The 24,015-nt window shown below is 49.9% G+C and overlaps 1 protein-coding gene across 4 annotated transcripts in view; it reads right to left on the bottom strand.

Moving 5' to 3' along the window:
* The window catches only part of ADAMTS17 (ADAM metallopeptidase with thrombospondin type 1 motif 17), a 156,158-nt gene that overhangs the window by 20,746 nt on the left and 111,397 nt on the right, over window positions 1-24,015 (bottom strand). For all 4 annotated transcript variants that reach the window (XM_081124765.1, XM_081124767.1, XM_081124766.1 and 1 more), the window contains 4 exons: window positions 22,449-22,529; window positions 14,716-14,873; window positions 11,852-12,011; window positions 11,014-11,149 (listed from right to left, as the gene is read on the bottom strand). In XM_081124765.1, the coding sequence (XP_080980891.1) occupies window positions 11,014-11,149; window positions 11,852-12,011; window positions 14,716-14,873; window positions 22,449-22,529 (535 nt within the window). The remainder of the gene's footprint in view (window positions 1-11,013; window positions 11,150-11,851; window positions 12,012-14,715; window positions 14,874-22,448; window positions 22,530-24,015) is intronic.

Raw genomic sequence — 24,015 nt, 5'->3', positions numbered from 1 at the left:
CGGATGGAAAGGCACTGGGGCGAGAAGGTCTCTGAAATCCTGCGGGTTTCTCTTTACTCTCCCGACATACACAGCCTTTCAGCGGTTCTTCATGAGGTGGCAGCATCCAGCCACTCCCCCTTGGCCTCCAGACGCAGGCTCTTCACACAGGGCTAGGGGGCTGCTGTTCCCGTCAGTCTTTCCCACCCAAAGGGATTTCCGAAAAGCAGAGAGGAACCTCTCCTTTTAGCCCCAACTGGACGCCACATCGGTACCTAGTGGATGCTCAGTTAAATTTTGTTCAATGAGCGAATGCAGGAAGCGCTTTAAACACTCAGGCTGAGTTTAATGTCGGTGGGAACCCTGAGGTCTCCCCACTTTTGCCAAATGTGGGTACTGCATCCTGTATATTTCTATGTCCAGGTAGAGGGGGCTTTTTGCACTTAAAAAAAATTCCTGTTATGAATTTCCAACTTTACTGCTTTGTGGAACCTACTGATGTTTTCTTTGCGACCAGATACACGATCAGATTTTGTGAATGTTCTGTGCGCGCCTGAGGCAAAGGTGCATTACCTGTTATTGGGGTGTAGAGTTTGATATATAGGATCTTCCCTTATTATATTCTTTAGGTCTTTCTATCGATGGCCACTTGATCTGTCTTGTATCGAGAGTAGTGTGTTAAATGTTTCCTACACCCAATAAGTTTCTATCGACATATCCTTGCGTCTCCTGTGGTTTTGGGTTTATATAAGTAGTTGCTGTGTTATTTGGGGCACAGATACTCACAGTTATTATATCTTCATTGTTTCATATTCCCATCTCCACATTTGCTTTTAGTTTTCAGCTCTTAACAATTAAACCTATTAAGATGTTCACCATCGGCCCCTTTACCAATGTGTCCCCAGCCATCTCTCTAACCAAGAGATGGCTGGGGACCCCTATCATAAAGGGTCGGAAAGCTATGGCCCGAGGGCCAAGTCCCTTCTGACACTTGTTTTTGTAAATAAAGCTTTATTGGAACGTAGTCCTGTCCATCTGTTTATATATTGTCTATGGCTGCTTTATGCTGCAGTGATAGAGTAGTTACGACAGAGATCGTAGGGCTTGAGAGCTGAAATATTTAATATCTCCCCTTGGTAGAAAAGTTTGCTGAGCTCTGGTCTAGAGTATTCCTCAAGAAGGGCTCACGGGCACAGTTTCCTAAACTCTTGCGAATTTAAAAATATTTTTCTAAAGTCTTGATACTTGAAGGATAGCTTTGCTAGATATCAAACCCTCGGCGTCACATTCTCCTCCCTGGTCTGCTGTTCTGTGGTGACGTCCCTCACTCCCTCATTATGACGGAGACCTGGGGTCACCCGCCGAAACCACGAGGGGTGGGTGGGGAATGGAGTGAGGAGGAGCAGAGTGGGTGCCCCAGTTCTTGGAGGAGTCCCACCACGTCACTGCCACGAGTTTCTCTGGAGCTTCCTGATTCCGTGGCTGGTCCCACCACGAAGCCCTGCCCAGAGCCGTCATGACGGGAGGGTGACAAACTCCACGGGCAGAGCTGCAGACAGACCGCCCTGGGGCCTCCCTGGACACGAATGGAGGAGACCTGGACCTTGCTGTCACTCTGCGGTGACAGGCCATCTGACCGTCTTCCAGCTCCATCCACAGGGATATCGCGGAGACTTGCTAAGTGCTCTGCTGACCAGACGTACCACCCTAACAATACCGTCTGTCAGGCACACGGTGTTCCCATTAACCCCCCTCATTTGGGGCATGCACGCAGCCTCCTTTTCAAATACGCACGCACGAGCCATCTGTCTGAACCAATGACTTGTCCCTCCGGTTGTGCAAGGGGTTGACAGCAGGCTGCGTTCCCAGGACCTGCCCGTGAATCCACTTGGGGAACTGGAACCCACCCTCCGGCTTCTGGCTCTTCTCTCGTCGGCCACGAAGCCAGAGGTCCAATCAGCAGAGCCTTGCAGGTGACATCTGCAGAGTTCTGTAACATCCTGGATTGAATTTCCTCCTGGAATGGGGCTTTGGACACTTCTAAAAAACCATGATAACAGTGATCATAAAAATGACATACTGAGCACTCACTGTGCGCCAGGAGCTGTCCTCAGCAACTTATTTCTATGAACTCATGATTCTCGTGACAGCCTTCCGCGGGAGGTGCCGTCCGTGTCCCCCGTTTTACGGAGGCCGAGTCGCCCGGCTGAGGTCCCCCTGTGGCAACCGTGGAGCTGGGACGGAAACCCCGCCGCCGAGCGCTCGCCCTGGAGCTGGGACGCACGCTGCGCCCTGTGGCCCGCGCCCGGCCTTCTCCGTGCCCTTCCTGGCCGCGCCCTGCCCTTTCTCATACCTGTCCCTTCTCTTAACCTGCCCTCCTGTCGAAAAGCAGCGGTGAGTTGAAGCAGCGTTTTGGCCTTCCTGGGCTTATCCTTTCCAGTTTTTCTGACTTTGAAGGTTCCTTTAATACACAACACGGGGCTGTCTTGGTTGAACCCCTGTAAGCAGGACTCAGCTTGCAGGGCTCTGCCTGCCTGGCCTGAGCTGTCGGCGGAGGTTCCAAACCATCTCCCACTCGCCCCTGACCCCCCCCCCCCCGGGTGTTCTCCTGCCTTCCCGTCTGGCTTAGTCAGAGCGGCCAGGGCGCCCCACGGTCCTGCGTTTGTCTCCCCTCTTATGCCTCGTTGGGTCTATCCGTGCGTAGGGAGTCAAAATAATCCAATCTTCCAGAACTTCCCCTTCCTGCTGAGCTACAGCTACGCTGTCTCCAGCGACAGGATCAGAATTCGCTCTGCTCTGACCTTCATGTTTCCTAGAAGCAGAGGGGTCGGTGCTTCACCTTCCCCTTTCCTGACCATGAAGGACCGAAAAGGATACCGCCAGTCACTGCTTCCCAGGTCTCTGTCACCGTCACCCCACTGACTCTCCTGGTCGGTGAGCACTCAAGTCAGCGACGGATCCTTTCCCGGCACCCTTTAGCTTCCGAGAGGAGGGCAGCGCTTTGGTCTTAAGCCTGGGTGACCCGTTCCCTGTCCCCCTTCTCCGTCTCCCCGTCTCTCCCCTCGGAGGTCTGGGCTCTGGGCCTTCCGGTCCCCCAGCAAAGACGACCCAGCCGACGGCCTTCCCTTCCTGGGTGAACCGCGCCATGTCTGCATCTGCTGCGGGATTCAAATCACGGGACTCAATCCGCCAACCTCACTGCTCTCGCCACGCTTCTTGAGTGAAAGTGTCACGGAACCGTTGTTACCAGGGCGGCGCCTGGACCGGCACGTTCGGAGAACGTGTTGGGAATGCAGGTTCTCAGGCCCCTCCCTGGCTCTACCGAATGAGAAACTCTGGGGCGGGGCCTGGCAGTCTGTCCGTTCACAGGACCCCACGGCGCCTGCTACAGAGACGATCACCCAAGGCCCACATCTTGCTTCTGACTCGCTCTCTGAGAATGGCTGGGCCCCAGCTCCCCCGCTGGCCCCCTTGACAACACACCGGGCAGGAGCCGCTGAAAGTCATTCCCTCCCGGCTCTCGAGAGGCCTGTAAAGCTCTCTCCCAGTGGCCGGGAAGCGTCCCCTTCCCAGGAAGTTGGAGTCACAGAAGGAAAGGCACGCCTGAGCCGTGCGCTTGGCGTGAGCCAGAGCACATCCACTGCCCCTCCACGGCGCGAATTTCTGCTCCTAACACCGTGAGGAACTCCTCTTGGAAATTACGTACTTCTGTGTCCCCAGGCTCCTCCCGTCAGCGGTATTTAGATCCAACTATAGGTCAGCAGGCCGACGTGCGGGCAGGATCCAGCATTCTACACCCATCCCCGTCAAACACAAGCTCATTACTCCAGCTTCCCACCGTCTCTGCAGCCGGGTCCGTAACGAGCCACCCGGGCACCGCACATCTGCGAAGCTTCTAGTCACAGGCCCGGCCTGTAACCCAATCTCGGGGTTTGAATGACATTGAAACCCTTTCATAATCCCTTCTCCTCCCCAAGTCCCACCCCGATCCTGCTGATAATAGTATCTGAGGTTCGCAAATACAGAGCTCAGAAACATTCATGAACTTCGAAATGAACCACCCGAGACTTTTCTGCTGTTTCAATTTACCCCGAAATACATATAAATTATATAAACTGGTTCTGACGAGAGAGGGAATGTGAGCACATACAAGGGCCTTCCCCCAACCTTTTATTACCTGGGAAACACCAGCAAAGGTTATTTAAATTATGCAGTTATACACCGAATTAAAAATGTGTGTGTGTGTGTGTAGCATCTTAAGAAATGATGGATAACCCATAAAATGCTGGGGTCCAACAGCTGGCCGGTGTGGATCATTAATGCAGTTTGTGGCTGAGCAGTGATGATGGTTTTGGCCAGTGTTCACTGAGGGCTTACTCGGGACGGAGGATTTTATAGGCATTACTTCACCAAGTCTTCTCAGGACTTTGCTCATTTTTGGTTTCACTGATTTTTTTTTTTCTATTTTCTATTACATTAAACTTTATTTGCTTGTTTTAGGTAGAGTTGGTCTCCTTTTCCATGTCTTAATGTGAAAGATTAGTTACTGATTTAAAGCTTTTTTTTTTTTTAATATAGACGTTTACAGCGATCCATTTCCCCCTAAGGGCTGTTGTATCTTCATTTTCATTCATCTGAGAGTATTTTCTACATTTCCTTACGACTTCTCTTTCGCCCATTGGTGTGGTGTTTTAATCTCCACATACAGGGTGAGGCAAAATCGGGTTTACAGCTGTGGGTACATGAAACGCAGAGTTTACTCCTGTGTTATCCTTTATTAATGATTGTATTACTTTCCGTATGAACGGTCAACCTACTTTGGGCCCACCCGGTATCTGTAAGTTTCCAAACCTTTTTGTGGTTGACTTCTGAATTTTATTCCATGACGATCAGAGCATATCCTTTGCCCGACGGTAGTCCTTTTACATTTGTTAGGGTTTATCTAATGGCCTAGGATACGGTCCATCCTGAGAATGCTTCATATGCACATGAGAAGAAAGTATATTATTCTGCTGTTGTTGGGTGGAGTGCTTTATAGACGTCTGTTAGGTCTAGTAGGGTTATAGCATCATTCAGCTCTTGCATTTCCTTGCTGATCTTTCTAGATTGAAAAACCCATTATTGAAAGTTGAGTATTAAAGTCTCTATTATTGTCCAACTGTCTTGCTCTTCACTGTCAGGTTTTGCTCTATGTATTTTAGGGCTCTGTTATTAGGTCCATATATGTTCATAATTGTTATATCTTTGATGGATTGTCCTTTTATCATTATATAATGTTCCTTTTTTTTTTTTTTTTTCCTCCAGCAACTTTTTTGTTGTTGTTTTAAAATCTATTTTGTTTGATGTTCCTATAGGCGTTCTTGCTTTCTTAGGGTTTCCATCTGGATGGTGTATCTTTTCCATCCTTTTATACTTTCAGTGCCTTTGTATATAAAAATATGTGCCTGTAAGAAGAAAAGAGTAATCCTTCCCCAGGACAAATTGCTCCTATCTGGGGACTGTTCATTCCTGTGAGAGAGCCAGCCAGCTGCGACTGCCAGTGGGGGACTGCATCAGCATCCAAAGCGAAGGGGCTGTTATGGGCAGCTTCCACCCAGCACGTCCCAAGCTCATTTCTGAAATATCCCCAGAAATTCTACAACTTAGGCATCCTTCATGGTCCACCCTCACTGCAGAGGCATTCCTTCTACCGGTCTTGGTTGTTTCTGTTTTTCTTCCTCAGACTGAGTTTCAATTTTACCATTTACGTTTCCTTTCCTGTAACTGTGACATAAAAGTCAAATGCAAACATTGAGTGCTCAATACTCTTTATATTTTATTCCTCAGAAAATTCAGGGAGAGGGAGGAACCTCTTCATTGGTCTCAGGGTCTACATGCAAAGCATTTCTCAACAGGAGAATTCTGTTACCTGTGAAAAATGGTACCTGGGAATTTTCTTGCATTCTATAATAATCAGAGGATGAGATGTTCAAATGATCAAAGGGCTAAGTATGGAGAAAAAGAAGACAACAGAATTTTAAAATTCAAGACCACTCTGGAATGCTCTGTCTGTTTCCTAATTTAGATAAATAAGCAAAGGCTTCAAAACATGACTATTTAAATACGAGTGAGGTTCTGGGAATTGGGTAGTGTCAGAAAAGTGCTAGAACTCGACGAAACTTAGCCTCACCATCCACATACCACTGATAAGGTACGTAATAGAACAACGGTGTTATTCACCGTTTTTTTCTCCTCAATTTTTCAGTATCTCACGAGGCTTATGGGCTGCCCCTCATCCTAGCCCTGCGGCCATACGTCAGATGCTTGGAGACGGGCCATGCCTGAGAGAGGGGAGCCTCTCTGAAGATCCCTAGACTCACTGTTGACCTGAAAGATGTGCGACTCCAGGCTCTGCCCCTCCCACCCGTGAGCGGTCCCAAGTCTCAGGCTTTGATTCTGTACATGGGCTGGGAGAGTGCCACAGGCAGCCTCCTCCAGCCTCCCGCATCCAGGCCACGGTAGGGAGAAGAGCAACAATTAAATCTACCTGTTTTATTTTCGAGGAAAAAAGGAAAGAAAAGCTTTAAGTTTCAGACTACCAAGAAATGGATTAAAGAATGATATCTTTCCAGATTTTGGCTGTACCTAAAGATCAACATGTTCTGGGCTTCATTCTTAAGTCATGATCACACACACACACACACACACACACACACACACACAAGCACGAGGAACATGCTTTCATAAAAACATAAGGGATTCCATTCAATTTTAACCCCGAACCAGGCAAACCTGGTTAAGATATTTGAGCAAAGAGAACAAATTTAAAATCCAAATACACTTCCTTACAGATGACTGTTCAATTCGATTGCCAGTAAGATATTTAATATTCTTCTCTGAATCACCCTAATTCAATATGCAGTACAGTATGTACTGCCTGGAGGGAGTTCAAGTCATAAATACTATAGGGAAATATCTAATAGCTTGGAATTAACTTTTCAAGTGGCCAATAAGCTCTAAAATGCTGAGAAAACATTAACTCTGGTGAGGCTGAGCTACGTGCTCCAGCTCGAGCCCGTCTCCCTGTCACACCCCACACCCCACCGCCTTGCTCCAGGACTACTTGGGGCTGGGTCTTAAGGGGACAGGGTAGTGCCTTAGATGCCAGATGACGGTGGGGCCCCTTCCCATCAGACTGTGGTGAGCAAGGTGAAGGCTGCTGGCCGCAGTCACAGCAGCTGAGCGATCTGTGATTTCTGCCTCTCCTGCCAACGTCGGGGCCAGGGTTGCCGATGTGTTTGTGTTGGTGCGCGAGATGCTGGAGGGAGGCCATCTGCTCTGTGTGTCGGATTCCGGATTCCAGATGGTTATGGCAGGGTTTGGGAGCCGTATCCGCAGGGCTGAGGGCAGGATTAGGATAAAGAGGTGCGAACGGTGTACCATCGGGGAGGGAAAGGCAACTGCTGGGAACTGGATTAGAAACAAGGGCTGAAGAAAATGAAAGGGAGATCAGGGGGAGTGGGGGGAAACACAAGGGAAAAAAGGCAACCATCTCTGTTGTTGTAAAGGTCAGAGAGTAGCTATGTTGGAGACGGGCTCGTCCACCTCGCCAGATTCAACAGGACGCTGCGTTTTGGTTTCTACGGCAAGGTTTGTGCCGTCGGGGTCGTGGGCTCCCTTTCCAGGTCACAGGCGCTGTCTTCCCATCAGCCCACCCCACCTGGAGCCGCCCTTTGTTTGCCAGATCTACACACCGCCAACCCCCACCGCCTACCCACGTTCAGTTTTCACATATGGATTAAATCTCTTTCTGATCATCTAGAGCTCACTTTCTAAGGTCAATCTCTTGGCTTACTAGCCTGAGTCTGTATCGCTGTAGGTTCTCTTTAAAATATATTTTTATTGATTATAGAGAGAGGAAGGGAGAGGGAGAGAGTGATAGAAACATCAATTCTGAGGGAGTCACTGATCAGCTGCCTCCTGCATGCCCCCTGCTGGGGATCGAGCCTGCAACCTGGGCATGTGCCCTGACTGGGAATCGAACCATATCCTGGATCCTAGGTCGATGCTCAACCCTGGAGCCACACCAGCCGGGTATCACTGTAGGTTCTTAAGAAAGACTCATGACAACTAGGTCATGCTGTGCAAGAATTCAAGGCAATAATTCAAGGTTTACTGTCCAAATATGTGAGTGTGTACAGATGTGTATATAACATCTATACACAATATATACACATACATGTATATTGTGTATGCATATATGTGTGTGTGTAAATAAATAAAACTAGGACTTGTAAGAGTTTTAAGATCCATCAGCTCACACATTTCTTTAGTGAAACAACAGCTACTCTTTGATGGGCTATGGCCCTGCATTTTCATGTGTCACTTCAGGGGGGATCGCTCTGTAAGTTATACAAATGTCTAACCACTGTGCCAAACACCTGAAACTAAAGTAATATTGATTTAAACTGTCATTAAAAAATAAAAAGCATGTAAAAATTAAATAAAAAAAGAAAAAGAAACAGTACAACATCAGATGGTTCTAAGCAAACACACCAACAAACAAAACCAGCCTAAAGTGGGCATCTGGGTACTTCTTTCTTAGACTCTGATGCAAATTTCAGGTACTGTTTCCTCTTTTATCAATTTTATTTTCTCCTCTGCTTTTGCAAATTCCACTCAGGACTTTATAGTGTCAGGAAAGCAGTGGGACAGAAAGGGGGGTGATGGGGAGGGGCAAACCCAATATTTACCAAGTTCTATGAGAGCAAAGACCTGTCATTATCACCTCTGAATACCTTGGTATCTGGAGATGGGAAGGTGCTCAACAAACACATGTGGAATGAGTGAAATTACTGATGTTGGATTGTGTGCTCGGGGCTGTGCTGAATGCTTTTAAGAAGAGTCCTGAACAACTGGGCCATAAAATATGACTCCATGTAACAATGTGCATAATAAGAGAACACAGTCTGTGAGGCAGCACCTTCAGAGCTCAGGCTCATGCTGAGACTGTGGTCCCAACATCTCAGCAGGCAAAATGAGAGAGTAAGTAATAACCCATCGAACCAGGGCCAGGACCACTCAAGGGCCAAGACTGGCCTGAAGCTCATTTCTGTGCAGCCCAGGGGCTAAGAATGGTTTTCACATTTTTAAAAGGGTTATAAAACAAAACAAAGAAAACTAGACATCAGAGACCTGTGCGGCCTGCTACACCAAAAATATGTACTGTCTCGCCCTTTATGAAGTTTGCTGATCCTTGCTCTGAGGAGATGCTAAGAATGTGCTTCTGAAGTTACTGTTAGCCTAAGGTGTGTTTGGCTTGAATTTCTGTTTTAATACAATGAGAATGCAAGACCAAGGCCTGTCGGAAAGCTCTGTGCACATCCTGGAGCCAAACACACACAGTTCATCCAAACTGAGCGCAGCCCCGTAGCACTGATTTATAGAGCATGCACCTTAGTTAATTTGTGCTCACTTATGTGCCTTATTTTGTAGTATGATTTTCTGGTTAGAGTTTTGTAGTGCAAACAAGCGCCCTCCTAGAAGACCTGTGGGTGGCAAAACTGTAAGGGTGCCCACACTGGCCCACTTGGTGAAATGATCATGAGGCTTCGTTATGGAGCTCTGACGTCATCTGGACTCTCGCTGAAATACTCAAGGGATGACCTGGTTACCTTTCTACTATTTTTCATTAAATCCTGGAAATTTGGGGTCATTGTTTCTTCAGTAACTACTTTCTGTTCCATTTCCTTCTCTTCTCCTTCTGTTGTTCTAATGATACGTATGTTAAAACGGTTGATAGTGTCCCATAGGTCACCAAGTCTTTCTCATTGTCAATAATTTTTTCTTTCCATTTTCCAAACTGGATAATTTCTAGTCTTTTATCTCCAAATTCACCGATTTTTTTTTTTTTTTTTTGTCATCACCAATTTGCTGTTGGACCCAATAAGTCATTTTTTTAAAAAAATTTTCAGATATTGTATTTTTCTAAAAATAGAAAGAACTAAAGTTTGGTTCTTTTTTCAAGTGTGTCATTTTTTTCTGCTTAGATTTCCTATGTATTCATTGATTATATTTTTCCTTATGTGTCTGAGCATAATTGTAAGAGCTGCTTTGAAATTCTTGTCTACTAAGCAGACAAATAGAACTTAATTCTTCATTTGCCAAAGGACATGTAAAATCAATAAAAAAAAAACCCCACATTCTTGCTTTCCTTCTTGTCTTCCCCTCACACACATCTTAACAGTTTGACAAAGCAAAGGGGGTTGGCACAAACATCAAATGCTTTGTGAAACTTTGGCACTGGACAACTGGCACAGGTTGAGCTTAAGAAACCCTCAAAATTGTCATGTCCAAAGTCCAGTCTCTACAAAAGGCAAACCTGCCCCAACCTGATTCACAAAACCACAAAACAAAAACCAAGCTCTGCAACCCAGAGAAGAACAGAGGCCAGGGATGACAGCACACGATGAAACAGAGTCTTAGTTCTTTGCAACATCTCCAAATGGACTACCACATTTCACACAGTTCATCTCTGCTGACAGCCCAGGGAATTCACTTCAGAGCATGTGAGCAACGTGACTGTGAAAGCCGGGGTTGGGCACAGAAGGGCTGATGGATTCTAAACAAACACCAAGATCCTCACCCACTGGCATTCATTTCAGCTACTGAGCCAGACCAACCACACAGGCACACTCACCTGTGTGCACATACTCACGGGCACTTACACACTCTCACACTGGTCTCCTTTTAGCACAGGGAGCTGACATGTACCAGCTGAAAGTGTACGGTGATAGCTATTTTTTCTCTATGAGCTGTTCTTTGTGGCCTCCTATAAGACACCTCCAGCTAGGACTGTACATTTCCATCAGAGTTCTGGCTTAGCAGCTAGAGATTCAGTACTTCAAGCAAGCACAGATCCCTCAGTGACAACGAGGGAACATGGCATAGAGTGGTGGCATATACTGTGGTTCTGACTGTGTATTATCGCCCCTTCACGCACGGTGCTGCTGCCCCCACTCTGGAGGGTCTGAGCTGGAGAACCCAGCTCCTTACCGTGACTGGCATGGGTGTGAGTTGCACCTTCGGACCTGGGGCTCTGGACGGCTCGCTGGAGGGCAGTCGCTGTCGTTCACAAGAGTTGTGGTCTTGTTCACAATCCGTGTGCAGGACACGATGGTCCTGCGCTCCCCTGGAAACCAAACCACAGGGAACTGGGATGAGAGGCTGCAGCTCCTCACACCTGGACAGGGCATTCATTCCTCCTATGGAGCAGCATTCAGGGGCATTTTTCTGATTAGTTAGTCATTTAACTGACTACTGTCAGGGAGGGAGAACTATAATCCTAGTGACAACGGTGTAAGACGTGGTGAGGGCAGTGTGGGGCAGGAGAAAAATTCTAGAATAGGACCAGAAAGAGGCAACCCCTCAGCTTAGCAGTGTCCTAGGTAGCTAAGAATTCATTGAGGCCAATGTACTGACCTAGCTCTTTAATCTCTACCAACAACTGCCAGTCTCTCTACCTGTTCAAAGTCTATGGAGGGCTGGTCTTGATTAAATACTTGGATATGGACCCTCACCAGGGATCACGGCTTCCTATTACAGAATTTCTACTTGCTGGACAGATGTGAGAAATAGGGCGGCGGGTCTGAAGGACAGAGACCTGCATTTTCCAGGCAGTGCAGCCATGTGGGCACAGCACCAACGTGTAGGAGACCCTGGCAAAGCATCCTGCATAGAGCTCTGTAGTGGGACATGGTTAAGTTCTCTTGGAACACTGGTTACATGGCCAGCCTGTCCCACACCCTGTGCACTAGCCGCAGAGTGCCCGCAATCCATGTCTCCTTCTCCTAGCAAAACGCTGCACCCAGGAGCCCAGGACCCCAGCGCTCACCTCCTCCACACTGCACGCTGCACCCTTCCCAGCCGCTGTGGGTCCAGATGAACAAGGAGTCCTGGGGTTTTTCTGGTTCACTCTGATTTTCAGCAGTGTAGTTTACAGGGATGGTGTACTCGTAATGAATTCCGTAATTTTGGTCATGAAATAACAACACCTGAGGGGCAGCAAAGGGAAAGGACATTTTGAAATCATGCAGTAGCCCAGGGTTGCTGAACATGCAAGGTGAGCCTCCTGCGCTGTCTCCCTCCCAGTGGGCACTGGAAAACAGGTTTGACCTGGGGGTGCTCCTTTATTTCAGTGCTGGGTTCCACCGACACCCAACCCAGGGTAGAGCGTATGCAAACTGTCGGCAGAGTCTGCTCTTTCCCATGTACAGAAAAGTACCCATTCCCCAACCTCACCCACGAAACTGTCCCTGCAGGCAAGAAAGACACACATATACTGCTTGTACCTAACAGGGCATCTGAGCAAGTAGAGTTACTCTATTTCTTTGAAAATGAACATCCTTTTACTCCCCTGACACCAATCGCTGTTAAGTGTAAGGCAGGCTCAAGGGCAAACACAGCCACCACAGGGGAACCTTGGGGATGTCTGTGTGGGAGTCCAAGGGTGCAGGGGAGCTAGGGTAATGAAGATGCCTTCAGGGCGGCAGAGGCCTGGCTCTGGGAGTGAGAAGTGGGGAATGTCCTGCAGCTTAGCGACTGTGGGGTATGAGATCCTGGTGAGTGAGCAGATGGATGGGCCTACTCTTTGCCTGGTGATACATGTGACAAACCTTATAAGGACAGAGGTGGTCTCCTGGCTTGATCTTTACACAAATGGTGCAAACTAACTGTGCAAAACAAGCCCTCATGTGGGATCTTAAGTGGCCTGGCTGTGGGGGATGTGTCCTCAGGCTGGGGTTGGAACCAGTGGGTCCTCCTGGGTCAAGTTCACTTCCAGGCAGAGAGGTCCAGGAGAAGGGCCAGCAGGGGCTCAAGGCAGAATGTGGAAAGTGAACAGGAGCTATCTTCCCTCCCGAGCATCTCCCGGCCCTCCAAGGGCTTGAGTGTGGGGTGGGGGCGGGGTGCTAAGAGCAGCATAAACATCCACTTCTCCAAGAAACAGACTTGCAGTAACGCATTTGGAAACATGCCTCTAGTTTAAAAAGAAAGAAAAAAACCTCTTTAAAAGAGATCTTTATTATCTCAGTATGGGACGAAGACTGGTGAATCGAGAATCCATATGAAACCAATTTCATGCAATTTTGCAGCCACGTATAATTTGTGTGCATGTGCACAATTGATTTCAAATGCAGGTCCCCGTGGCTCCGCGGGTGCTCCTGACCCCGCCAGCAAAATGCGAGCCTCCTGGTTTGGGGACAATGACTTCTATTTACAGTCAGAGGGGGGACCTCTCATTTCTACGTTTGAAAACTTGAAGTAACAATCATATTTCAAGGGAGAAAAGCAATTAATATTAAAGAAGGCCGGGACTTGGGCAGCAGCGGTTGTGGCTCTCTTTGAGTTTTGTTTATTGTGATCTGAATGAATCCAGGCTGTGCATCGGCCTGAACAGGCTGACGATTCACTCAGGGTATGAAAACTGCGAAAAGACGGGAAACAGACCCATCTTGGCATTTGCTAGAGAAAGCAAACGTCCTGGCTAACAGGTGACGTTTTGGAAGGGGTCTCATCTTCTCCTCTGTCTCCTCTTTTGCCTCTGAATAACGGTTTTTAAATGAGGACGGGAGGGCTTGTTCTCCTGACTTAGACCAGGAAACAATTTACCACAGAGAAATGGCTTGGGTACAGGTCCTCGGGTCCTGGAAACCAACTTGCAAGGCTGTACCTGCAGTGGATTTCGTGGGCTCGGCTGCAATGACCGATTTCCGGGCAGTGTGTGTCATGCATGGAAACCGGCTTGCTCGGCCCTTATCGGAAATTACAAGGGGCTAGGGCCATCATGGGTGACATCGCCATGGGTGCCAGAGGTGTCCAGGGAATTCTTTCGGTCTCACCTAACCTCCAGTGACTGCAGGTGGCCAGAAGCCACAACTTAATAGGGGCAAAGGACTTCCAAGCAGAGACCTGGGCAAACACTGAGGACAACATGTGCTGATTAGAGACACGCAAGCTGCCACAATCCAGGTCTTTTAAGGGCGACCGGAGTCCATCATTATGAGCTATTAGAAGTTAGCCATGAGTACTCCTGGGCCCCGAGAGGGAAGCAGAGAGCTTTGATAGTCTTAAAATGATGCATCGGCAGGTGTCTCAGGAGGTTGCATGGCACCCTCCCTGACAGGTAAGACAGGGCACTCTGGCCTGATCACACAGGTATCTCAAGACCACCTGGGGAGTCGAGATTCCCGTAGGACCTGGTTCCGCTTCCCAATTCCCTAATGCCTGTTGCAAGCAGAGTTTGGAAAATCTGAGTGATGTTGGTTTGGAAGGAAATGGAGTCAACAGCTCCTTTCCAAAAGGTAATTTCCAAAGTGGATACACAAACCATCGGGCGGATTGGTGCCATCTGATATAAAAACACAGACCTCGAGCGGGGCTGTCTGCTTAATGAGGCCAAGTCTCCCTGGCGGCCACATGGCTAAGCGGTTCCTTCCTGCAGGCAGTTCCTTTTGAGAAGAGACTGGAGCTCTGCCAGCGAGGAGTCGAGGCAAAGTTTGGAAAGGGGAGAATTCTGAAGCATGCCGCACAGAGATTAGATAAGAAAAGATTGAGACAGAGGCTGAGTCTGCAGGTGGCCAGGTGAACCGCCATGAACCGGGAGCATCTGCCCACCACCCAAGGCCCCAGGGAAGAAGTACACTGGGAGGCCTCTCACAGCCTCAGTCTCCGGACAAACACAAGAGCACAGCCAGTTACCATCAAGTGCAGCGGTACTTTGGTTGGTCCCTTGGCTGAAATTTTCTCCCACAAGCCCCTGCGGACGTAGCGGACCGTGGTGCCGGCAATCTGGAACTCTCCGGGGAGTTCTATCTTCCAGTCGCTGTTGATGGATCTCCGACTGGAGTCTTTGAGAGCTGGGAAGAGAATGGAACACCATGGAATCGAGGGCACTGAGAATGTCTGCAAAGGGAATCTGGGTGCCCTGAGTGACAGGTCAGAGGCCCCACCCTCCACGGGGACAGGAGGAGGCTTGAAGTGGGAGAAGCCTCACAGGGAGCACACGACTTAAGACCCGAAGGACCCTCCGAGAGAGAGCTGCTGGGAACCGGTCTCAGCGTGGGCTGCGGGTCTCAGTGTGGGCTGCGGGTCTCAGCGTGGGTTGGGGGCCTCTGCCTCAGCTCACAACGAGGGTCCAGGGAGGAGCAGCCAAGGGCGGAGACAACCACAGTCCAGTCGCATTTCACTAAACCTAAGAGGGTTTTCTGCCCGATGAATGAATTCTATTTTAATGTGTCCAAGGCTACAAAACAGGTTTGGCTACTTTAGAAAAAAACTCATGGATTCATTTTACAGTTACCTCCCTGGGGCTTCTGTTTAAGGGGGGCGGCCTAACTCCAGCATCTCTTAAGGATTTGATAGCCCTACGTTAGGAAAGTGGACGTACCTGGGAGAAATCAACATTATTCTTAAGAAGTACAAATTGCCATTTATAAAAACAGTCACGAGAATGCAGACTACAGCACAGGAAACACAGTCAATAATATTGGAGCAACTATGTACAGTGTCAGGTGGGTACTAGGCTTACTGGGCGGATCACCTTGGTAAGGTATGTAAATGTCTAATCACTATGTGCTACACCTGAAACTATTATAATATTGAATGTCAACTGTCCTTGGAAAATAAATTAATTTTTTAAAAAAGAAATAAGCATTATTCTATTAAATATTAGAGTCTGGGGAGCCGGGCTGCCCACAGATGTGGGTGGGTCCTAGCATGGCAGGGGCCCCTATACCCCAGCTCTGTGGGCCTCAGGCCCCCCTTTGCCTGCTTACTCTGCTCTGTACAAAACGTGTCAGAAGAGACAGAGAATCGACATCACGCTGACTGGCGAAAGGCAAAAACTGGGTTTCCCGCACAAGCCGTGTTTCTTACTGAGTGCCTGCCAGTGACTTTTTTCATCTCTTCACTTAGACGTGAAGTCACGTGGTTCTCGGCAGGAGAGCCCCCTGCACTGGAATTCTGTTATTTTTGTTTTGCTCGGCTATTTAGGAAAGAAATTAAAAACTAACTGGAACCTACTCTGGCCCTTAGGAGGAGGTGGTGACAAAAGGTGACAGCAAGTCTTTATGTCACTTCAACAAATGAAACTCCCAGCGCAGCCCAGTCCACGCCCTCTGCAAGAGCAGCTGAGTGCCCCCGAGGCTCTCAGTGGCTTTGGGACCCAGCTCAGTCCAGAATCAGTGAAATCCGGTCTCGTCCAGGTCTATTCTCTGCTTACTGAGGCCAGAGATAAAATGTCCATTTTAATACTGATTTTGGATAAGGAGAGGTGAAGCCAATGAGAGGCTTGGGATAACCCCGAGTTCATGAGCCCCAGGCCGGGTTGGGACCCGGGGGGGGGGGGGGGTGTCAGGCCTGGTCAGGCCACAGGCGGCTGGGGGACGCTGGGCCTCGCTCTCTTGTCTCCAAGACACCGTGGTCCCAGCGCTTGCTCCTGCCCAGCCAGGCCCTGCTGGCACACGCAGGAGATGCACGCTCGGGACTCAGCTGCCAAGAGAAACCAGGAGAGACACGGGAAGGGCTGCTTTCCACCCGAGCGACTTCCAGTTGGGGTTTCATATCCAGGGTTGCACGCAGAGAGTGGCCGAGGATTACAGGGCTCCGGGGAGGGGTGAGAGGAGAGAAAGCTCTACCACTTGGAAGCGAATGTTTCCCTCCAAGAAACTCTACCCGCGATGGAAGTTTCCTGGCTACTAAAAGGAAGCGGGAACGGCGGGATACTCACCACTGCGGCGGCTTTCACTCCCCTCCCACCACCTGCAGGCCACCGTTTCAGGGCCACATTCTCCAGCTCCTTCCCATACTGTTCCTCTCTTCAACTTCCCCAAACTCTCTAAGTACAGGATTACAGTCGGCCCTCTGTATCCTCGGGTTTTGCAACTGCAGATTCAACCAACTGTGGTTCAAAAACAGCGTTTTTGATTCACAGTTAGAAATCCGTGGATACGGAGGGCCGACCTTATGCATGTTGTATAAGGGACTTGAGCATCCATGGATTTTGGTGTCCTGGGTGTCCTGGAACCAATCCCCCACAGATACTGAGGGGTGGCCATATATTTCTCTTCTCACAGATGAGGAAATGGGGGCACAGAGGTTAAATAACCTGCCTAAAGTCACACAGCTATTAAGATGTAGAGTCGAGACCTTAACCTCAACAGACCAAGCTCAGAGGTCTGTTCACTCTGGCAATTTTTCATTCCCACATTTTTTTAGGTTATAGCAGTCTAGATTTTTACGTCAATTATGGATGATTCTAGGTGAATCACCCCAGGATCCTTACTGACATAAGCTTGGTACCCTCCGAGACTGGAAGGCCTGGCACACCCTGTCCATGCCCTACACTGTCTTCGGCTCTAGCCCTGTCTGAGCCCTAATGCTCCCCATGAAGTGGCTCTTCCTCACCCCACCTGTGCATTTCCCTGATCGTTTTTAAAAAGTGCAAGCGACTCAAAGAATTATAAACGGCAAGCTACCGGCCTACCGGCCTCCACGCCAAAAGTCAAACATCTGGGAGGTCAGGAGTGGGAAGGACTGAAGAAAGTGCAGGAGGGCGCACCTGGAGGCGATTATAAACCCGTCCACAGAAACACTGCGCATGGGTGGGGCTGGATGGGGAATCCTGCTTCTGTTGGCAGAGGCACTGCTATAGGCGAACCACAGAGGACCGATGCAGAGCCAGCAGGGCTCGGGGCATGTGCCCTCTGATGACCACAGCAGCGCCTTGCTGGCCAGTCGGGGGGAGTGCCGAGAAGGGTGTGTGGAGGACACATTCCGGGAGGTGGTCTGCAGGGTGGGTCGGGGAAGCCATGGAGGAATGAGTGTGGTCTGGGGAGAAGGCGACAGGAAATGAGAGAGGTCGGCTGTGGCTAAGCGGCTATTCCAAAACAAGGCCAGCAGCTGAAAGGGGAGGAACACACCAGACAGTGGAGCGCTGGTGACAAATACTCTGGGGACTGACCTAGATTTATAGTGCTCTTGCTACTCAAAGTATAAATGTCCCCACCATGGGGTTATCCACGTGACCTCATGGGACACACCGCTCTCCTGAGCCACATCCCGCTGCTGTGGCATTCCTGCGAGTTCTGGAGGCACCTGGCTTTGCTTTGGAGGTCTTGGTCTAGAGCTGCTGAGTTGGTGAAATCTCACACGATCACAGCTTTGGGTGGGGGGAAGCTCTCATGGCCTCAGAAAGAATAAACTTTGCATGTCCAGGCACTGCAGATGCAGCTTTCCGACTGCTCCAGGCCTCCCATCTGAGAGCCGGTGCCCCTTTCTCAGGGTAGTGTGATCACGGGATGATCCCGCATGCATTTTGCAGGAGAGGAAAACAGAGTTGGAGAAAGTTGGAAGTGAGCAGTCCTAAGAAGTGTGGGGGGTTGCTTGAAGCCTATTGGCTTTAGTGTATTTAGTCAGCAAGAGTCAAACTTCGGACGTTGCTGAGAACTCCCTAGGGGACACCAGGTGGTGGGGCTTCCGAAGCAAATGCCGGTGAGGTTGACCCGAATTCCTTAGATGGGAACTCCCTGCTAACATCTGAATTCGATGCCTGACATTCCTTCAAAAGGGCAGAGATCAGCTGCACGCAGATTCTGCTGCAACATCAAGGTCATGATGAGCAGTGAACACAAAGGCTCGATGGGGAGCCCAGCGGGAAACCGCTTGGTGGGGCCATCAATAGCTAGGGACAAACAGGCTCTGGGGCATGAGTCCTTTCCAAGGCTCTGTCCATGATGTTGTATTTTTTTCTTAAAGAAAGCCCCCAAATTAATAAGCCCCTCTCGATCCTCGGGCACCAACGTGTACATGTGATTTTCCTTTGTTTGTAAGCATTTTGAGATTAGTTTGTATGTGAAATCAGGAATTTTTAGACCTAGAAACTCAACTGGGGCAAATGCTTTGCCTTAATAGTTTAATAGGCCAACAACTGAGTTAAGAACAAAGGGAATTCCGGAGGGACTGGATTCCCCATGATGTCTGAAGCTCTGATTTGCTGGAGAGGAAGGAAAATTTCACTTCCGGGCTCTGCCTGGGTCAGAGGTCAGATGTTTTAAACCACTGTCTGAAATATAACAGCGCCTGCTTTTGTGTATTTTGCTGACAAGCCATTAACAGCCTTGCAAAAGCCAGAGAACCTTCCACAGACATGAGGGTGGGTCCCTGCTCTCCTTCCCTCCTGCGGCAGACAGAACCTCCTCAATGGCCTAAAGCATGAGGTCATGGGACCAACGTCTGTTTCCAACCTGGGGCCTTCCTTCTCTCTGCAGATATTGACACGCTGTCCCTGGACTCTGGGCACTGTGGGAAAAGATCGGGAGCCATTCTGGGGAGTGAGGGGGGCATCCCTTATGGGAAGACACAGCTCTTCCTTAGAGCTGGCCAGAGGCCCATGCCAGCCGTCTGCCCCGGCCCAGGCCTTCCCCCTGCGTGGTGCTGTGCAGAAGCGGGTTCTGTCTCTCTCCCTCTTGGATTCCACTGGAAGACTTGACCCACAGTCAACCTACTTCTAGTCCTGGCACCGAGTCAGCTCCTTTTATTTCCACTCGGAGTCCTGCCAGCTCTGTTCTTAGCCGTGGATGCAAACTGCAGAGGCATTTCCTGTTCCAGGTGGTTTCGAGCAGAGCGCCAGGCAGCGTGGGCTGGAGGTAGGTGGGGTGGAATTCTTCAGGAACTGCTCCCAGCAATTGTGAGAGGCGCTCAAAGTTACACGGGCTCGACTTCCAAAGCACCCAGGCCCGGGTGGAAACAGGACTTGTTTGAACTAACTTTAGAAACGTAAGGAGCGTGGACCACCTCTGGGTCTGCCCCAGTGCGTGCAGCAGGCTCTGGAATACTGGGATTGGGATTGTCGGAGAAGATAAGGGGACCAAGGCAGGCTCCAACCTCTCGTGGAGGTCCCGTGCTTCTGGGGAGCTGAGGAGTCGTCCTGAGACATTGAACTGATCTCCTCGGGTTGGAGGTTTGCTTCTCGAAAGTCCACACAAGGAAGTGGTAGCCATGGGCAGGTTTAACATGTGTTCTCCAGCGAAAAATTGTCCCCACCCATCCATCTCTGGCTTTGAATAAATACATCAGAGCAATTCTGGAAGGTTCTATGAATTGCAGCAGACCCACATGAAACGAGGAGCTTGGACGAGCTGCTGGGCCCCTGGAGTCACAGTTTCCCTCTTGGAGAAATAAGCAGAGCAATACTCTGCAGTACATTGTGGGGGACTAAGGTCAGCTCTGCAAAGCAGAGCAGGGCTCCATGACTGGGAGCCACTATCGTCAATGTTAGTGTGTGTTCGTCCCTTGGGCTTCTGCAGCAGAGAGGGGCCATCATGAGAGACAGCTCCCCTGGGCAGCATCCACTACTGTCACTTGCTGGCCTAAAATGGGTTCCAGTTGAAAAGTCCGTTTCATGTGGGAATTAGAAGTTGAGCAATCGGAAGGACCCTGACATCCTTCTGTCCTTTTGGCACTGCCACAGGAAAGCAGAGATAATGTTCCTACTTTTGCTAGCTACCTGGGGCTGGGATCAGGTGAGGAATGGTGCTGGGAAGTCTCCGAAGCCAGCCTGGAAGCCAAGGGACTCATTTGCAGGGGCGCCAGCTGGTGCTTTAAGAACCAATGAGCCGACCTTGGAACTGAGCCAGACGCTCCTGGGAGGCCGGGATTGTCAATATTTTGAACAAGATAAGGGTCAGGGGGTAATATCAGCCTCGCTTGGAGGCCCACTGTCCCCCGGAACAGAAACAGCATTTACAGGTAGGAGAGGACCAATGTAGCCATTGGAAAAGGTAACTTTTGGGGGGTAATGCTAGAAAATGGGGCTTCCAAAGCAAACGCTGGTGAAGTTGACCCAGTTCCGTAGGTGGGCAGAAAAGACTGGGGTGGGCTCTTTGAGAATTTAGTACACAGGCCATGACTCATTTCAGAAAGCATTCACAGGCATTGTTCTATTTGCAGAGTGACAGCTGGGGCAGCTGCAAGAATGCAGACGACAATGTCCACAGCAGGGAGGTGGGAAAAACCAGGGGGCTGAGGGAGACGAACTTGGATATGACGGCCTCAAGGAGGCAGGGTGGCCGGCAGCTGAGGAGGCTGCAGAGGAGGTGGCTGGGCTGCCTGGGACACAGTGGGGACGCCCAGGGGGCTGTTTACCGGTGAGGCCTGGTGTGGTCACCACTCCCGCCTGTCCCCAAGGCAGGTGTGTGAGGATCATCTTAGTGCCGTAAGTGGTCCCTAACTTAAATAACAGCATGATGGTCGTCATTGTAACTTGCCTAGCAGAGGTTTGCTTTCCGTCTGCCTCATTAGACTGTGGGTTTCTCAAGTAGAGACCATTCCTAAGAAAGACTTAGATCGTTCTGTACAGTCTACAAAGGCAGGTATGTGGACAAAGACCTAATTTTTTAAAATCAGTGATGAAAGTTGAAGTGTTTCATGAGTAACTCCATTTTAGCCAAAATAATTTAATTCTTAGGTTTGAAGCCAGAGAGAGATCAGGTCTTACCTATTTTTTAAAATAATCTCAAACAGCACCTTGCAACATAGCCTGAGAGATGATACTATGGGGAAGCGCGGGAGGTGGTTACCTGGGTGGGCTCTCAGCCACCACCAGTTTGAAAGCTAACCCAAGACAGGAACATGGGAGTGAGGCTGCGGGAGGACACGGGTCATAGCACGTCCCGTCCCAGCGAGTAGGAGCAGAGGCAGCCCCTGGGCACATGTGGCAGCATGAAGAACACACGCGTCAACTCAGCACTCAAACTGCCCTGGCGCCCAAGTGCCCGCATGGCCTTTTCAGGGGCCAAGGGGGAAGCTGGGAGCTGAGCTGAGGATTCACTCAGAGGGTTCTCTGCAGCTAAGAAGGGGTTCAGATGAACAATTCCTCTTAGGCTTTCAGCACGGTTCTGTTGAAGGCAACGAAGGCCAGTTTGCAACAGGACCCAGCTCACCCACAGAAAGACTTCAGTGCCTGAAGTTGCTAGAATTTGGGGGACATGGGACTTAGTGAAAATCAGTGTTCTTTGGGCGTCCATTAGACTTAGGGCTGTTATTATTTTTCCAGCTAGGGCGTCATCCCAAGAGTCACTGACAGCCTACAGGTGCTTCCCATGCCGACCAGGCGAAGGCTGCTCTGAGCTCTCCTGGTGCCACTTTGGGGGACGTACGCTACTCCAAGTCCTCGCAGCCTCCTTCCTGTCCAAAGCTGGTGTGGTTGCTACTGGTCCCCCGCTCCCTCCAGCCTCCCCCACCTTCAGGGTGGCCGTACTTTAGCCAAGTGTGACAGCACTCTTTGGTCCACTCTGATTCCTTATATCACCACACCTACGACAGGAGCATAAAACCAATGGCCCGGGAGAGTGCTGCTGAGCCCAACGGCCAGCCTGACCGCCCACCTCACTTCTCAGAGCATGAACTGTGAGCCAGAGCATTTCTTGCGTTACCCAGAAAACTGTGGGCGGGCTTGTCCTCCACCACGCGGATCCTCCGAGCTCCGGCGGGAATGATGGCAGCTTCAATATAACCTGTAGCAGCAAATAGCAGAGGTGAGCGACACCTGCCTCGTCTCCCACCGCAGTCCCCTCCCCGCCCCCCCCAGCGATTTCAGAGCCGGTGGGCGGGTACAGCTATGACAAGAGTCAGCTCACAGACCACCATTTGCACGCGTTACGGATTGAACTGTCTCCCCCCCCCCCCAACAAATTCACTTATTGAAGTCCTATTTGGAAACAGGGTCACCGAAGATGTAATTAGTTAAGATGAGGTCATGCTGTTGTAGGGTGGGCTCTGCATCAAATATGACAGGTGTCCTTATAAAAAGGGGAAGTTTGGACACAGACAGCACACGGGGGAGGACAACAAGGAAACACGAAGCAGAGATCGGCTGACGCATCTCCAAGCCAAGGAACACCAGAGAAGGCCCGCAAAGCACCCGGAGCTAGGACCGAGCCCTGGGACAGATGCGTCCTCACAGCCTGAGGAAGGAGCCACCCCTGCTGAGACCTGGGTCTCAGTCTTCCAGCCTCCAGAACTGAGAGGCAGTAAGTGTTGGCTGTTGACACCATCCAGGTGACTGCACTTGGGGACCGCAGCCCTAGCATACTAAGACGTCCAGGAGCTCTGCAGGAGCAGCGCCCCCGGGAGCGTGGGCGCGGGGTGATGCCTCTGGACATACTCATCTATCTACTGGAGGTTCCCTGTAGTGTGAACTCTCCCCGAATCCCTGTGGGATGGCAGCAGGAGCTCAGGATGTGCCCTCTGACCAAACAACAGCCTAGACACTGAGAACCATTTCCTGCCTCCACGGTCCCCTGGGCATTTCTGCAACTATCACCGCGTATACTTTGGCATCGCCAGGCTATAGAATCTGAGCAAAGAGACGTATCCGCCGAGGTCCAGATTTGTTCATTTTCAACAATCCCCATCCAGGTACATTTGCAACCAATGCATGGCCACCGCTCCTATTTTGATGCTTAACTTTGGCTCAAGGAGCAGCACTCAAAGGCCGCTGACTCTCTCTCCTTTCTCATGTAGCCTCAGTGGTGCAAATGTTGACAAGCAATGAAATGCTCAGGGCAGACGCCAATACTCAAGTTTGGCTCGTCCCCACTTGACCTTGGAAAAAATGGGGCAGGGGAGTCATGGTCATGCATGGGCTCTGCTGACCTTTCTTTCTAAGGTGAGCTTCTCCAATCATGACGCGGAGGGAACCAATGAAAGTGTAAACCCTGACGTGAAAGACCTCTGTCAACAAACCAAGGACACCATCTCTAACTCACCTCCCTCTTTCCAGCGGCCCCGATTCTGACCCAGAGCTCAAAGGCCACCCCAAGGTTGGTGCAAAGAGCAACCAGGAAGGAAAACAGTCCCATCACCAAGTCCAAAAGCACCTTATTGTCCCTCAGACCAGATGTCCGCAGTGCAGACCGCAGACACCATCATGTTGACTGGGAAGAATTAGTCTTAAGAATTCATGAGATAGAGTCATTTCTTAGGTAAGGCAGTAAGACT

This window comes from Miniopterus schreibersii, assembly GCF_964146895.1.
Source record: "Miniopterus schreibersii genome assembly, chromosome: 22".
NCBI lineage: Eukaryota > Metazoa > Chordata > Mammalia > Chiroptera > Miniopteridae > Miniopterus > Miniopterus schreibersii.
This window is presented reverse-complemented; position numbering and strand designations above follow the sequence as displayed.